The sequence below is a fragment of the Macaca nemestrina genome, chromosome 6, assembly GCF_043159975.1.
Source record: "Macaca nemestrina isolate mMacNem1 chromosome 6, mMacNem.hap1, whole genome shotgun sequence".
Classification (NCBI taxonomy): domain Eukaryota; kingdom Metazoa; phylum Chordata; class Mammalia; order Primates; family Cercopithecidae; genus Macaca; species Macaca nemestrina.
The window spans coordinates 45,749,547-45,767,223 of NC_092130.1; the positions used below are offsets into that span (position 1 = coordinate 45,749,547).

Sequence of the window (17,677 nt, forward strand, 5' to 3'; positions counted from 1 at the left end):
AGTTTCAGCACTTTTTTTTTTTTTTTTGAGATGTAGTCTCGCTCTGTCGCCCGGACTGGAGTGCAGTGGTGCAATCTCAGCTTACCGCAATCTCCGCCTCCTGGGTTCAAGCAATTCTTCTGCCTCAGTCTCCTGAGTAGCTGGGATTACAGGCACGTGCCACTACGCTTGACTAATTTTTGTATTTTTAGTAGACATGGGGTTTTCACCATGTTGGCCAGGCTGGTCTTGAACTCCTGCCCTCAAGTGATCCACCCGCCTCAGCCTCCCAAAGTGCTGGGATTACAGGCGTGAGCCACCACGCCCAGCCTCAGCACTTATTTATGTTTCTCTCACCAAATCTGTAGTGGAGACAAGGTACTCTGAGGGTTTCAATTATAGCTAAAGAAATTTCAGATTATTGATAATGTACCTTTTTAAGAGAAGCTATACCTACTCTTAAATAGTTTTTATTTATTTATTTTTAAATAAAATTATTTACAAAAAATAGAGATGGGGTCTCACTATTTTGCTCAGCCTTGTCTTGAACTCCTGGCCTCAAGTGGATCCTCCTACCTCGGCCTCCCAAAGTGCTAGAATTATAGGTGTGAGCTACCATGCCTGGCCCTTAGTTTTTAAATACATGTTTTCCCAAACTACTTTATTGTGGCTTTGGGCAAATTACTCAAGTCTTATACTTTAGAACTCTAAGAGATTGTTATGAAGATTAAATAAGATAATGCATGCCTGGCTAGGTGGCTCACACCTGTTATCCCAGAACTTTAGGAATTCCAGGCAGCAGGATCGCTTGAAGTCAACAGTTACAGTGAGCTATGTTGCAGTTAAGTGAGCTATGATCGTGCCACCCTACTCTACCCTGGGCGACCGGGTAAGACCCTGTCTGTACAAAAAAATAAAGAACAAAAGATTAGCCAGGCACTGTGACATGCCTACTCAGGGAGGTGAGGCGGGAGGATAGCTTGAGTCCAGGAGTTTGATGACAACAGTGAGCTAGGATTGCGCCAATGCACTCCAGCCTGGGAAACAGAGAGACAGCCTATCTCTAAAAAATAAAAAGCAAAACAGAAAAACAGACAATGATATAAAAGTTTGATAGAGCCTGGAAAATAATACGGATAACATTTTTTTAACACTTAATTTTTTTTTAGACAGAGTCTTACTCTGTCACCTAGGCTGGAGTGCAGTGGCATAATCATAGCTCACTGCAGCCTCAAATGCCTGAGATCAAGCAATTCTCCCACCTCAGTCCCCCAAGTAGCTGAGACTACATATTCATTCATTCAAATGATTTACATGTGCCACCACATTCATTCATTTCAAGTGACTGATGCTCACTCATGGTATCAAATGAATTAGAACAAAAGTAACATGAAGGATTTTGGCTCTAGTAATTGCAGGTCAGAAGATTTCCACAAAGAAACTTAAGTTTCTAGAAGCAACTTTAATCTTTACAAGGCCAAAATGCATTCACCAGGGCCAATGTCTGATCAAAGGCTTGGAAAAATAAAGTTTCACCCATTAACAATTTACTAAGCCTGATGGAGTATATGCCATATAAACACACATGAATTTAAAAAGCTAACTATTGATATTAGTATTTCACTTGGAAGCCTTCACTAGTTCATAAACTTGAGGATGTCTGCTGAGAAGCATCAACCTGAAGATCCCAATACATAATTTTAAATGCTTTTGAAAGAAATACTACTAATGTTAATAAATGTGGCTGGGGTTGGGCGCAGTGGCTCACACCTGTAATCCCAGCACTTTGGGAGGTGAGGCGGGTGGATCATGAGGTCAGCAAATCGAGACCATCCTGGCTAACACGGTGAGACCCCGTCTCTACCAAAAATACAAAAAATTAGCCAGGCGTGTTGGCGGGCGCCTGTAGTCCCAGCTACTCGGGAGGCGGAGGCAGGAGAATGGCATGAACCCGGAAGGCACAGGTTGCAGTGAGCCGAGATTGCACCACTGCACTCCAGCCTGGGAGACAGAGTGAGACTCTGTCTTAAAATAAATAAATAAATAAATAAATAAATAAATAAATAAATATGGCCAGGCGTGGTGGCTCACACCTGTAATTCTAGCACTTTGGGAGGCTGAGGTAGGTGGATTACCTGAGGTCAGGAGTTCAAGACCAGCCTGGCCAACATGGTGAAACCACATCTCTACTAAAGTACAAAAAGTTAGCTAAGTGCAGTGGCACATGACTGTAATCCCATAATCCCAGCTACTCTGGAGGCTGAGGCAGGAGAATCGCTTGAACCCGGTAGGCAGAGGTTGCAGTGAGCCGAGATCATGCCATTGCACTCCAGCATGGGCTACACAGTAAGACTGTGTAAAAAAAAAAAAGTGTTAAAAAAAAAAAAAAAGTATAACACCTTGCTGATTTTAATAGCAAAAAAGGAAAAGTCCAACCAAACACTGAGGTTAAAAGATAAAAAGATCAAAGTCAGTCTAAGAATACATAATATGTAGCTTTGTCCTCAAGCTGATGTACAGATTCAACACAATCTCTATGAAAACCCAGCTATCAGCCAGATGCAATGGCTCACGCCTGTAATCCCAGCACTTTGGGAGGCAGAGGCCAGCGCATTACCTGAGGTCAAGAGTTGGAGACCAGCCTGGCCAACATGGTAAAACCCTGTCTCTACTAAAACAAATACAAAATTAGCTGGGTGTGGTGGCGAGTGCCTGTAATCCCAGCTACTTGGGAGGCTGAGGCAGGAGAATCGTTTGAACCAGGAGATGGAGGTTGCAGTGAGTCAAGATTGCACTATTGCACTCCAGCCTGGGCGAAAAGAGCAAAACTCTGTCTCAAAAAAAAAAAAAACAAACAAACAAACCACAAAACCCATCTCTACTAAAATTACAAAAATCGGCCAAGCATGCTGGTCACGCCTGTGGTCCCAGGGGAGGCTGAGGCAGGAGAATCACTTGAACCCCGGAGGCAGAGGTTGCAGTAAGCTGAGATTGTGCCACTGCATTCCAGCCTGGGTGAAAGAGCAAGACCCATCTCAAAAAAAAAAAAAAGAGAAAAAAAAAAAACTACTAATGAGTGTTACAGCTTACTTAATTTGTCTAGCAGGCTTTCTGGTTTTTGCTGGAAAGCCGAAAAACAAAAAACAACAACAAAAAACTACTAATAATTTTAAAAGTCCTATTTTCCATATGGTTTTCAGGCTTCAAGTATTATTTCAAATATCTAAATAAGCAGAAGTTTCACATTTCTACATTTTAAGCACTTCTATAAGAATACTACCTGACTTTACGAAGCTATTTTGAAGTGAAGGATATCCAGAAGAAACATATTGATGATTTGTGGTTAAGCTTGTATTTCCAGATACAGTTGGTTGGGATGATGCAGGAGGACAATGGTTTGTTTGTGTGGCTGTGGATGGATAGTTATATTGCCAATTCAAAGGTGGTGGCAGGTTGGCTCCAGGAAGAAAGCTACTAGAAGGCATTGGTGTAGTACATGAGTTCTGAGAAGTAGGTAATGGCATTCGGGGAGCAGGACCACTATGAAGCAAAGGTGTCACTGGATTAGAGGCCACAGATGGTCTATTAAGAGTCTGCCCAGATCCCTGAGAACCACCATAGTTAGACTGTCCAGAGACTGGATTCAAAGTCTTTGCTGGTATTGGATGAGAGTAGGATCCTGGAAGCTGGAAATTGTATCCTTGGCTCACTGACTCTTGTGAAGACAGCAATGCATTTTGGACAGGACCTTCCAATAAAAGGAGGACAAATTAGTCTTACCAATGAATATAGCAAGACTTTAAAAAATAAAGTAAAACATATATTCTTACGGTCAGCAATAAAAACACATAACCCAATTAAAAAATAAGCAAAGGACTTAAATAGACATTCAAATATACCTCCAAAGAAGATAGCTAATAAGCACATGCCAAAACATTCAACATCATCAGTCATTAGAGAAATACAAACATCATCAGTCATAACAGAAATGCAAATGAAAACCACAATGAAGGCCAGCGCAGTGGCTCACATCTGTAATCCCAGCACTTTGGGAGGCCAAGGCAGGTGGATAGCTTGAGCCCAGGAGTTCAAGACCAGCCTGGGCAACATGGTGAAACCCCATGCCTATAAAAAATACAAAAAGTAGCCAGCCTTGATGGTGTGCACCTGTAGTCCTAGCTACTTGGGGAGCTGAGGCAGGAGGATCGCTTGAACCCAGGAGGTCAAGGCTGCAGTGAGCCGAAGTCACACCACTGCACTCCAGCCTGGATGATAAAAAAAAAAAAAAGATGGACTAAACAGTAGCAAGTAACAGAGTGAATACAGAGATATCTGAATAAATGAAAACATTTGTAAAAAATTAATGTATAAGCATATGTTGGGTCGCTTGGATAAAAATAGGCCATCTCACAGCCCAATGTTGCCACAAGATGTCCTGGCCTAGTTTCATATTTGTATTACAATTTTATTTATTTACTTACTTATTGATCGATTGATTGAGACAGCACCTCACTCTGTTGTCCAAGCTGGAGTACAGTGGCACAATCGTGGCTCACTGCAGCTCTGACCTCCTGGGCTCAAGCGATCCTCTCATCCAAGCCTCCTGAGAAGCTGGGACTACAGGCATGCGCCACCATGCCTACTAAACTTTTTTTTTTGGTAGAGACAGAGACTCACTATGTTGCCCAGACTGGTCTCAAATTGCTGAGGTCAAGTAATCCTCCTGCCTCAGCCTCTGTAAGTGCTAGGATTACAGGCATGAGCAAACAGGTTGTATTTACAATCTTATCACAAGCTAATATGCTAAAGAGGTGCCTTCAAGCCAGGTATAGCCAAGTGAAAGCCAAATACCACCAAAATGTACAAAATAAGCAAAAATTTGACAGGTCAATAAAGATGAAAAGATGCCAGGCATGGTGGCTCACACCTATAATCCCAACACTTTGGGAGGCCAAGGTGGGCAGATAGCTTGAGCTCAGGAGTTCAAGACCAGCTTGGACATAATAGTAAGACCTTGTCTCTATAAAAAATGTAAGAATTAGGAGGGCACGGTGGCACGTGCCTGTAAGCCCCAGCTACTTGGGGCTGAAGCAGGAGGATCACTGAGTGCAGGGGGTTAAGGCTGCAGGGAGCTGTGTTCACACCACTGCACTCCAGCCTCTGTGACAAAGTGAGACCCTGTCTCCTGTCTCAAAAAAAAAAAAAAAAAAAAAAAAAGAGTATGAGGTCATAAGGCCAACTGGCAGGAAGACAGATACAAAAGAACTTGTTTTGTGGTAGTCACTATCATAGACATACTGTGAGTAACTATTACATGAAATATTTTTTTCTGACCTCCCTCCCCACTATGTGAAAATCATATATGGATCAATTGCAAGCAGTTCACAAAAAGTGTAGTAATAAATATATAATGACACGTTCACTGAATGGAAAATTTTTTTAACTTCTGAAGTCATTACTAAGTAGCCCATCAAAACAATGGGTCAGTGAGGCCAGGCGCAGTGGCTCACGTCTGTAATCCCAGCACCTTGGGAGGCCGAGGCAGGCGGATCACAAGATCAGGAGATTGAGATCATCCTGGCTAACACAGTGAAACTCCGTCTCTACTAAAAATACAAAAAATTAGCCGGGCGTGGTGGCGGGAACGTGTAGTCCCAGCTACTCGGGAGGCTGAGGCAGGAGAATGGTGTGAACCCAGGAGGCGGAGCTTGCAGTGAGCGGAGATCGTGCCACTGCACTCCAGCAGGGGCAACAGAGCGAGACTCTGTCTCTAAATAAATAAATAAATAAAAATAATAATGGGTCAGTGATTGTGAAGGGGTCCAGAATACACTACTATGGCATAAAAAATCATTTTAAGCAGACAGCATTTGAGTTTCTAAAATCTCTTATCTGCCTAAAACGGAGACTTCCAAAAGAACTCAATTGTCATAATCTACTTCCCAGGGGCAAACCAGGAAAGATATCAATCTGACTCATGACCTGAGATGAGAAATATCCATACCACACCTAAACAGACATCATCACAAAGCTATCATATCTATTCTAAGAGTCCATTTATCCTTCCTATAAGTCTATTTTCCAGTAAATGTCCTTTCCCCCACCCCACCCTTCCCCTGTTAAAATGGTATAGAGGTTGGGCATGGTGGCTCATGCCTGTAATCCCAGCACACTTGAGGCCAAAGCAGAACTACTTGAGCTGAGGAGTGGAAGACCAGCCTGGGCAACATAGCAAGACTCCATTTCTACAAAAAAAAATTTAAAAATTAAAAAATTAGCCAGGAGTGGTGGCACACGCCTGTAGACCTAGTTTCTCAGGAGGCTGAGGCAAGAGGACTGCTTGAGCCCAGGAGTTTGACTTCAGTGAGCTATAATCAAGCATTCCACCCTGGGCTACAGAGTGAGAACGTGTGTCAAAAACAAAAAGGAAAAAGTGAGCATGATAGTCACCCAAATAATGTTCCAACATATTCAAAATTAAAACAATCAAATCAATTGTGATTTCAAACAAAATGTAGCATATTGTTTAATGTTTTAAAACTGAATTATATTGCTTTTTATTTTTTATTTTTTTGAGACGGAGCCTCGCTGTGTTGCCCAAGCTAAAGTGCAGTGGTGTGATCTCAGCTCACTACAACCTCTGCCTCCTGGGTTCAGGCGATTCTACCGCCTCACTCAGCCTCTCAAGTAGCTGGGATTACAGGCATGCACCACCACGCCTGGCTAATTTTTGTATTTTTAGTAGAGACGGGATTTCATCATGTTGGTCAGGCTGTTCTTGAACTTCTGACCTCAAGTGATCTGGCCACCTTGGCCTCCCAAAGTGCTGGGATTACAGGCATGAGCCACCACGTCCAGCCATTTGTTGATATTTTTAATGTTTGGTTTTATAATAGTATAATAGCTATAAACCTTATGAAGTTTACATCTAGCTTTGTGTTTGCATATACGCATTTAATAAAAACTTTTGCCAGGCATGTTGGCTTAATCTTGTAATTCAAGTACTTTGAAAAGCCAAGGCGGGAGCACGGCTTGACCTCAGGAGTTCAAGAACAACCTGGGTAATATAGTGAGACACCATCTCTACAAAAAAATAAATAATTAGCCAGTACTTGGGAGGCTGAGGCAGAAGGATCACTTGAACCCAAGAGATCAAGCCTGCAGTTGGCTGTGATCATGCCCCTGCACTCTAGCCTGGGCAACGAGTGAGAACCTGTCTCAGAAGTAAAATAAATAAATAAATAATTTAACATTGGGATGGCAGAGAAATATTTAGTAGCTATACATTACTCAAATTTTTAAAAAACTGATTTGAGGAAATAGCACTCATGGGATTTTAAGTGGAATTGAATATGGGTGATGAAGAGAGGAAAGAATCTAGGATGACTCCTAGGTTTCTGACCTGAGCAACCTGGTGAATGGCCGTGTTTATTCATTTGAACAGAAAGAGAAAAGAATACAAATATAAGCCAGGCATGGTGGCTCATGCCTGTAATCCCAGCACTTTAGAAAGTCAAGGTGGGAGGATCACTTGAGGCCAGGAGTTTGAGACCAGCTTGGGCAATATGGCAAGTCCCTGTCTCTACAAAATATATGTTTTGGTTGTGTATGTGTGTGTGTGGTTTTTTTTTTTTTTTTTTAGAAATGAGGTCTCACTCTGTCACCCAGGCTGAAGTGTCACACCTCACTGCAGCCTCCACCTCCCATGCTCAAGCGATCCTCCCACCTCCCCTCTTGAGTAGCTGGGACTACCGGCGTGCACCATTGTACCTGGCTAATTTTTTAATTTTTTGTAGAGATCGGGTCTCCCTAAGTTGTCCAGGCTGGTCTTGAACTCCTGGGCTCAAGGGATCTTCTTGACTTGGCTTCCCAAAGTACTAAGATTACAAGCATGAGCCACCCCACCCACTTGATCAAGGATCAAGGATCACTTGAGCCCAGGAGTTTAAGGCTGCAGTGAGCTATCATTGCATCATTGCATTCTGGCCAGGGCGACAGAATGAGATGCTGTCTTTTAAAAAAAAAAAAAAAAAAAAAAAAAGTCAGGTTCAGTGGCTCATGCCTGTAATCCCAACACTTTGTGAGGCCGAGGTGGGTGGATCACCTGAAGTCAGAAGTTCAAGACCAGCCTGACCAACATGGTGAAACCCCGTCTCTACTAAAAATAGAAAAATTAGCCGGGTGTGGTAGCACACGCCTACAGTCCCAGCTACTCAGGAGGCTGAGGCAGGAGAATTGCTTGAACCCAGGAGGTGGAGGTTGCAATGACTGGCAATCGCACCACTGCACTCCAGCCTGGGTGACAGAGCAAGACTCTGTCTCAAAAAAACAAAGGTGGGGGATGGCCAAGGGAAGAGAGATTGAAGAGTTATTTTAAACACACTAATTTTCAGGTGCCACCAATGAAAGTGGAGATGTCCAGTATAAAGATACTTTTTTTTTTTTTTTTTTTTGAGACGGAGTCTTGCTCTGTCGCCCAGGCTGGAGTGCAGTGGCACGATCTCTGCTCACTGCAAGCTCTACCTCCCGGGTTCACGCCATTCTCCTGCCTCAGCCTCCCGAGTAGCTGGGACTACAGGCGCCCGCCACCATGCCCGGCTAATTTTTCGTTTTTTTTTTTTTTTTTTTTTTTTGAGACGGAGTCTCGCTCTGTCGCCCAGGCTGGAGTGCAGTGGCCAGATCTCGGCTCACTGCAAGCTCCGCCTCCCGGGTTCACGCCATTCTCCTGCCTCAGCCTCCCAAGTAGCTGGGACCACAGGCGCCGCCACCTCGCCCGGCTAATTTTTTGTGTTTTTAGTAGAGACGGGGTTTCGCCGTGTTAGCCAGGATGGTCTCGATCTCCTGACCTTGTGATCCGCCCGTCTCGGCCTCCCAAAGTGCTGGGATTACAGGCTTGAGCCACTGCGCCCAGCCAAATTTTTCGTATTTTTTAGTAGAGACGAGAGTTTCACCGTGTTAACCAGGATGGTCTCGATCTCCTGACCTCATGATCCACCGGCCTCGGCCTCCCAAAGTGCTGGGATTACAGGCGTGAGCCACCGCGCCCGGCCGCAGTATAAAGATACTTATCTGTGCTGGGTGCGGTGGCTCAGGCCTGTAATCCCAGCACTTTGGGAGGTGGAGGCGGGCAGATCATGAGGTCAGGAGAGCAACAGCATCCTGACTAAGATGGGGAAACCCCATCTCTTCTAAAAATACAAAAAATTTGCCAGGTGTGGTGGCAGGTGCCAGTGGTCCCAGCTACTCTGGAGGCTGAGAAAGGAGAATTGCTTGAACCCAGGAGGCAGAGATTTCAGTGAGCCAAGATCATGCCACCCCACTCCAGCCTGGGCAACAGAGCAAGACTCTGCTTAAAAAAAAAAAAAAAAGGTATTTATCTGCAGCCAAAGCGATGGGTTTCAGCTTAAGATATAATTTTGGGAGTCACTGATATATGCATAAGATTTAAAACCATAGGAATTAAAGACACCCAGGGAGCATGTAAGAAAAACAGGTCACCTTGAAGAGCACCAATATTGAAGGAGGAGAGAGAAAAAAACAATCAGAAATGGAAGAAATATTGAGAATACTGCTGTTGAGAAATAGCAATCAAAAAAAAAGAAAGAAAACCATAACCACCCTTTCGGTAATATCCTAGAAACCAAAGAAAGCAATTGTTGTAAAAATAAAATAACAACCAAAGGTATCAAATGCAGCTCGGAAAATGAGGACTGAAAAATATTTTTCTATTTAATAACCAGGAAGCCATTTGTGGCCTTATTTATTTATTTATTTTAAGATGAATTCTTGCTCTGTCACTCAGGCTGGAGTACAATGGCGCAATCTCGGCTCATTGCAACCTCTGCCTCCCAGGTTCAAGCAATTCTCCTGTCTCAGTCTCCTGAGTAGCTGGGATTACAGGGGCATACCACCATGCCTGGCTAATTTTTGTATTTTTAGTAGAGAGAGGGTTTCATCACATTGGTCAGGCTGGTCTTGAACTCCTGACCTCAGCTGATCTGCCTGCCTCGGCCTCCCAAAGTGCTGGATTACAGGCGTGAGGCACCACGCCCGGCTGACAGGGTTTTCTAAGTCTTTGTGTATACATATGGCCTTTGCAAAAATTGATAGCGAGACTGCAAGACCTCTTAAACTAATGGATCTTAATCTGATTATCATGTAATAACGCTAAAGGCAAATAATAACTTCCATCATTAATTAGTGCATTTATTGACTGAATCAACTTGCAAAGGCAGTTAGAAACTGCAGTTTTGTTTTGTTTTGGTTTTTCAGAACTGGTCTCACTTTGTCCCCCAGGCTAGAGTACAGTGGTGCAATCTTGGCTCACTGCAGCCTTAACCTCCAACGTTCAAGTGATCCTCCTGCCTCAGCCCCTGAAGTAACTGGGATTATAGGTGTGTGTCACCATGCTTGTCTAATTTTTTGTATCTTTAGTAGAGATGGGTTTCAACATTTGACCAGGCTGGTCTCGAATTCCTGATCTCGTGATCCTCCCGCCTCCATCTCCCAAAGTGCTGGAATTACAGGTGTGAACCACTACGCCTGGCCCAGGCTTTCCTAAAGAAACTTATAGCTTTTTGGCCAGGCTGGTCTCAAACTCCTGACCTCATGTGATCTGCCCGCCTCAGCCAAAGTGCTGGGATTACAGGTGTGAGCCACCACACCCAGCCACATGAGATTTTTTACTAATGCAGATTCTGGGATCCTTTTGAATCCTATGAAATAGGATTTTACAGAGGTGGGACCTGAGATCTCAATTCGTACCATTATTATAGCAGGTTCCTCTGATTCTGAAGCTGCTAGTTGGGTGGGAAGCACTCATCTGCATTCATTCTTGCCTCTTTCTAATTTAGCTTCTTTACCCACACATCCCAAAATTGTCCTTAATAAGGCCACAAGGCCTTATTGCACTCTAGCCTTGCACTCTAGCCTGGGCAACAAAAGTGAAATCTCAAAAAAAAAAAAAAAAAAAAAGAGTTTTCAACAGAATATGCAAGCATCAACTACTGCTCTGGAATAGTTAAGCAAAACTAGACCCCAGCATTGAAACATTTTCTCACCTTCTTGAAAAATATCCCTCCTCCAACTTGATACCACATCCCTACCCTCTGTATTATTAGCAGGACGAACAATAAAACAACCCAGGCTAGGCTTGGTAGCTCATGCCTCTAATCCCAGCACTTTGGAAGGCTGAGTCAGGAGGATCACTTGAGGCCAGGAATTTCAGACCAGCCTAGGCAACACAGAGAGACCCGTCAATACAAAAAAAAAAAAAAAGTTATATATAGATATTACATTATATATAATATAGATTAAAAATATATATTTTATATATATATATATATTAGGCTGGGCGTGGTGGCTCATGCCTGTAATCCCAGCACTTCGGGAGGCCAAGGTGGGCAGATCATTATGAGGTTTGGAGTTCAAGACTAGCCTGGCCAACATGGTGAAACCCCATCTGTACTAAAAATACAAAAATTAGCCAGGCATGGTGGTGCATGCCTGTAATTCCAGCTACTCGGGAGGCTGAGGCACGAGAATCATTTGAACCTGGGAGATGGAGGTTGCAGTGAGCTGAGATCAAGCCACTGTACTCCAGCCTGGGCAAAAGAGTGAAACTCTGACTCAAAAAATAATAATAATAAAATATATACATTATATATATATAATTTATATTTTATACTTATATAAAAAATAGGGCCTGGTGGTATGCACCTGTAGTTCTAGCTACTGAGGAGGCTGAGGTGTGAGGATTGCTTGAGCCCAGGAGTAACAGTGAGTTGTGATCCTGCCACTTCACTCCAGCTTGAGGGACAGTGTAAGCAAGAACCTGTCTCAAAAAAAAAAAAAAAGGCAAAAAACAAAAAACTTGTAGAGGCCAGGTGCAGTGGCTCACGCCTGTAATCCCAGCACTTTGGGAGGCCGAGGTGGGTGGATCACTGGACATCAGCCTGACCAACATGGTGAAACCCTGTCTCTACTAAAAATACGAAAATTAGCTAGGTGTGGTGACACCTAATCCCAGCTACTTGGGAGGCTGTAATCCCAGCTACTTGGGAGGCTGAGGCAGGAGAATCGCTTGAACCTGGAAAGTGGAGGTTGCAGTGAGTTGAGATTGTGCCATTGCACTCCAGCCTGGGGGACAAAAGCAAAACTCCGTCTCAAAAAAACAAACAAAAAAAACCCTGTAGAAATGGAACTTATAAAAAGACTATGAAAATTATTTTTTAAAAAAGAGGTCTGGGCACAGTGGCTCAGGCCTGTAATTACAGCACTTTGGAATGCTAAGGAGGCAGGAGAATTGCTTGAACCCGGGAAGCGGAGGTTGCAGTGAACCGAGATCATGCCACTGCACTCCAGCCTGGGAGACAGAACAAGGCTCCATCTCAAAAAAAAAAAAAAAAAAAAAAAAAAGATGTGGAACAAATATCTGTTGGACTGCATCAACTCAACATAGTGACAGTATCTCTAAAACAGCATGCCACAGTGGTCAAATCCCTTTAACATTTCAATATCATGACAACTACACTCATATATAAACATTGAAGCACATTTGAGGATTTGTCATTTAAAGTTAATGTAAAACTGCAATTTATAGATAAGAAAAATCCATAGTCATGTAACATATTTTTTCTCATCCTCAGTGTAAATGTTACTAAATATCCTAGAATAAAATGTAGTTTACATAATCTGTTACCATAATTTTGCGAAAGAATGGTTAACTCAATACCCTTTCAGTGGCTTTCCTCCACTTATTCTTTCTTCTGCCCACATAGTTGCCTACTCACAGACATTTTTAAAAGTCTTTTAGAGCCACCTTTGTAAAGAAAACAGCAGTCTTCTCTAAAAACAATGTAATTTAGCGATTTTAGTCACTGTTTTCTCCAACTTCACAGAAATCTTAGACTCTAATGGGCAACTTAAGTTCTTTAGCATTATTCTACTAGTCTTATTTCTGTAAACCAAAGATCTGTAGGTAAATTGGTAAGTAGGCAATCTGTCAGCAGAAAGTCTTTGTTGATTGTAACAACTGAAATAATCTTAGCAAATCACAATGCAGGATGATTTAAGGAATCCTAGAAGAGGTATAACATTATAAGACATTCTCACACCAAATGACAAACTATAATGTACATGTGGACTCTTGTCAGAGATTCAGAAAGTTGTGTCCAACCACTTTCCAAATGCTGTACAGACATCTAGAAATCAAGCAGGAGATCCTTCTACTTGGTTTTTCCACAGCTGAAACACTGAGCAGCTGTTGTAGGTACAATTCTGGGAAGGTTCTGGGAGAGATGAGTAGGCCCTAAAGGGGTGTCCTAAAAGCATGCATACATCTCCAGAAACTCAGACTGAGTACGACGCCCCCCCACCACTTCAGGGCCTGCAAAACCCAGATGAATCGGACCCCAAATCCTGCTCTCTAGAAAACTGGGGTGAGGTGGCATGGAAGGCGAAGGCACCCAAACACTATGATCCTTATATTCGAGTTTTGAGGCATTTTCTCACCCATGTTTCACCCAGGGCGTTGCATACAGCAGGTGCTCATTTACTGTTTTGGTGACCGCCTGAATAAATAAATGTGAAAGACTGAGCCGAGCCTGGGGCTACAGGTGCACAATCGCCGTGGTCCCCTGGTCCAGCCGCCCACCACCACCCGCACCAGAACCCGGTTAAGGAGGTCACCCTCTCTATCTATGTCGCTTCAAGCAGCAGTGGCACGCAACGGTCAGTCAGCCCTGGCCAGGCTGCGCCCTCCCCCAGGACAGCACTCACCGTTGGTGTAGGGAGACCCCGAGGCCAAGGCGGCTCCGTTCTGGGCCTGGAGGCTGGCTGCGGCACCGCCGGAGGCCGGTATTCCCGGCTGGGACATGACGACGGCGGTTATCTGGGTTGGAAGGGGCTGGTTGGGGTCGACAACAGCGCACAAGAAGAGAGCTGAAAGACCACTGCTGAAAGCGGAGGGAGGAAGCTAACAACTTAAGATTGAAGACTGGGAGAAGAGAGGGGGGCGCATTAAGCCCGAGGCATGGCGCCGCACTCTCCCCAGGCCACCGGCGGCCACGGCCTAGCCTGGGAGATGAGGCTTGGGAGTCGGGCCCGCGGGGCCACGAACGCCCGGCTAGAAGGCGGCAGCCAAACCTGGAGAGAAGGAGGGAGGCCTTGGACGGAAGTGCCTGTCAGCCGCCGGCCGCGCAGCCGCAATCAGGACACGTGGCACTTCCGGCTCCGGGCTCGCAGCCGCTGCCGCGCCGCCGAGCCCTTCTCTGCCAGCCGGGCTGCCCCGAGGCCACCTGACAGCTCCTGGTGCCCCGACCCCGACGACCGTGCCCGTCCTCGCTGCCACGTCACCGACTCTCACGGCCGGCCGGAAGTGCCATGTGTCACCGCTACGGAAATTCCCGCCGTTGTGAACGTGACCTCGTTCGCAGAGCTGGGATCGTGGGGCAATCTGGGATTCAGTAGCCGCTTTCGTGGGGTGGGACTGACAGTTCCTCTCCTCGGGTTTTGTGAAGATTACCTGAGACAACAGAAGTCATCGTCCTCTGTTGAGACGTACCACTGCTGGTAGCTGGGACGGTTAATGTTCATCACAGTATTTCATTCACATTTCGTCTTCATGTTTCAGATGTAAATTGTAAGGAGTTTGAAAAAGAGGTGGTTAAATATGTGTACGTATTAATAGTGTGATCAAGCCAAGAAGGAGGCCTTTGTCTTTTGACTGGAGGACTCAGAGAAATTTTGATTTTGAAACTCGCTGATTCATAGCATAGTCACACTCAAGTTCATTAGCACATTTAAATGGCAGTTTTGTTTCCTCTTCTAAGAGTTTACAGTAAGGTAAAGAACTCAAACTTCCTTTCAGAGCAAGTAGACTTTTTTTTTTTTTTTTTTGCTAGTAGACTTTTTTGACTTTTGAAGCCAAAGAGAGGTCGAAACTGCGGTGATTAGACAGCATAGTTAATTAATGACTGAGTAATCATTTTAGCTGCCTTCATTCTATTTAGGTTTTTCCTGCTCTGTGCTGATGATAAAGCCCTTCTTTACAGGTTTGTACTGTTGATTAAAATGTCATGCCACGCGGTTTCAAAACCTCAGTGTGAAGTACATCTTACCTAATTCATTTAGTATCAAATGCCTGCTATGAAGTGTTATATTACATACAAAAAAAGCCAGAACTAAACCACTGTGTCAGGCTGGGCAAGGTGGCTCACTCCTGTAATCTAAACACTTTGGGAGGCTGAGACAGAAGGATTACTTGAGGCCAGGAGTCAGAGACCAGTCTGGACAACTGGTAGAGTCCCCTTATCTCTATTAAAAAAAAAAAAATTGTTTTTAAGACCGAGTCTTCGTCTGTTACCCAGGCTGGAGTGCAGTGGCGCCATCTCCACTTGCTGCAGCCTCCGCCTCCTGGGTTCAAGCAATTCTCCTGCCTCAGCCTCCCGAGTACCTGGGATTACAGGCTCATGCCACCATGCCTGGCTAAGTTTTGTATTTTTGGTAGAGACAGGGTTTCACCATGTTGACAAGGCTGGTCTCATACACCTGACCTCAGTTGATCCACCCGCCTCAACCTCCCAAAGTGCTGGGATTACAGGCGTGAGCCACCGTGCCCAGCCAATTTTTAAAAATCAAATAACAAATTTTAAGATCTTGCCCAGTGTGGTGGCACATCCCTGTAGTCTCAGCTACTCAGGAGGCTGAGGTGGGAGGATCACCTGAGCCCAGGAGTTCGAGGCTGCAGTGAGCTATGATCTCACCACTGCACTCCAGCCTGTGTGACAGAGTGAGATCCTGTCTCTAACAAAAGAAAAAGAATAAACAACTGTGTCAGGCCTAAAAACAGTCAGTAAAAATTCAAATAACTAAATACTAAATTTTATACTAACCCTGTTTTCATCATTTGCCTCAGAACTTTACTAAAAATGTATTTGCTCTGGTGTGGTAGCTCACGCCTGTAATCCCAGCACTTTGGGAGGCTGAGGGGGGCAGATTACCTGAGGTCAGGAGTTCAAGACCAGCCTGGCCAACATGGTGAAACCCCATCTCTACTAAAAATACAAAAATTAGCCAGGCATGGTGGCACATGCCTGTAATCCCACCTGCTCAGGAGGATGAGGCAGGAGAATTGCTTGAGCCCGGGAGACGGAGGTTGCAGTAAGCCAAGATTGCACCACTGCACTCCAGCCTGGCCGACAGAGCAAGACTCTGTCTTTAAAAAAATAAAATAAAGATAAATAAGTAAATATTGGCTGTAAGTAGCATCGAACAATTCAATTCCTTTGTACAAGATCCAAGTACTCGCTCTCTCTCTCTGTCTCTCCCTCTCTCTATATATATACATATATATATATATTTTTGAGACAGTCTGTTGCACAGGCTGGAGTGCAGTGGTACAGTCACAGCTCACTGCTGCCTCAACCTCCTGGGCTCAAGCAGTCCTCCAGCCTCAGCCTCCTGAGTAACTGGGACTACAGGTATGTACCATTATGCCTGGCTAGGTTTTATTTGTTTATTTGTTTGTTTTTGTAAAGAGAAGGTCTCACAAGAGATCCTCCTGCCTCCTCCTTCCAAAATGAGATTACAGGTTTGAGCCACCACGCCCAGTTAAAATCTTCTTTAAGATGAAGATGATACTTATGGTCAAATTGTTTTCAGTTTGGAGCCACTATAACAAAATCCCAAATTATAGACCCAAAAACACTTTAAAATTGCACAGACACAAGCCTCTGAATGTTTTGAAGAGGGAATAGAGCTCAGAGAGAAACAACCCTTCTGAGGTCAGACAAAATCAGGGTCACTCTTCAAAGAGGCAAATACCTGATCTCAAACCTGCATTAGTTTAATTCTCTCTTTTTATTCAACTCATTTTGAATGACCTTGATTTGTTTTGACCTTGGCATGGTGGTTTGATTTGGTTAAATCAAGCTTTCTTTGAACTTTGTGCTATTTAAGCAGTATCTTTTTTTTTTTTTTTTTTTTGGAGACGGCATCTCACTCTGTTGCCAGGCTGGAGTACAGTGGCATAACCTCGGCTCACTGCATCCTCTGCCTCCCAGGTTCAAGCTATTTAAGCAATACCTGTGTGTTCAGATATTTATTTATTTATTTATTTTGAGAGGGAATCTCGCTCTGTCGCCAGGCTGGAGTGCAGTGGTGCGATCTCAGCTCATTGCAACCTCTGCCTCCTGGGTTCAAGTGATTCTCCTGCCTCAGCCTCCCGAGTAGCTGGGACAACAGGCGCATGCCACTGTGCCCGGCTAATTTTTGTATTTTTACTAGGGACGGGGTTTCACCATGTTGACCAGGCTGGTCTTGAACTCCTGACTTCAGGTGATCAACCTGCCTTGTCCTCCCCAAGTGCTGGGATTACAGGCCTGAGCCACCACGCCTGGCCCCAGAGATTTTAAAAAGTACTCTAGTTAGTTAAATCAGGTTAAATCAACGTAAATAATTTGCTAATAAGTAAATAATGCTTTTTCTAAAATTTCTTCCACCCGTAAGTTGCGATGTTACTGTTAGTGTCCTCAAAACAATGATTAAGTATTTCAAATGGTTTTTACACTCTCAGTGTAATCAGCACTACAGTATTGAGGAGAGCTGGGCACCATGGCTCACGCCTGTAATCCCAGGACTTTGAGAGGCCGAGGCAAGTGGATCCCCTATGCCCAGGAGTTGGAGAACAGCCTGAGGA

The 17,677-nt window shown here is 44.3% G+C and overlaps 2 protein-coding genes and 1 non-coding gene across 4 annotated transcripts in view; 2 read left to right on the forward strand and 1 right to left on the reverse strand.

Annotated features, from left to right (window-relative positions):
* LOC105467255 (SEC24 homolog A, COPII coat complex component) overlaps positions 1–14,869 on the reverse strand; it is an 81,600-nt gene extending 66,731 nt beyond the window's left edge. The window contains exons 1-2 of one of the 2 annotated variants that reach the window (XM_071098435.1): positions 13,759–14,182; positions 3,260–3,727 (exon numbers count right to left, since the gene is read on the reverse strand). In XM_071098435.1, coding sequence (XP_070954536.1) covers positions 3,260–3,727; positions 13,759–13,855 — 565 coding nt within the window. In that variant the 5' untranslated portion in view covers positions 13,856–14,182. Of the gene's footprint in view, positions 1–3,259; positions 3,728–13,758 lie in introns of both variants that reach the window. The other variant, XM_071098437.1, reaches the window with a different exon arrangement.
* Positions 3,054–3,113, forward strand: LOC112424135 (U7 small nuclear RNA). Its single transcript, XR_003014806.1, has one exon. It is a non-coding gene; the product is annotated as a U7 small nuclear RNA (small nuclear RNA).
* Positions 14,870–15,014: 145 nt separating the features above from the next.
* The window catches only part of LOC105467136 (secretion associated Ras related GTPase 1B), a 47,492-nt gene continuing 44,829 nt past the window's right edge, over positions 15,015–17,677 (forward strand). The window contains exon 1 of the mRNA XM_071098439.1: positions 15,015–15,032. The gene's annotated coding sequence lies outside the window, so the exon portion shown is untranslated. The remainder of the gene's footprint in view (positions 15,033–17,677) is intronic.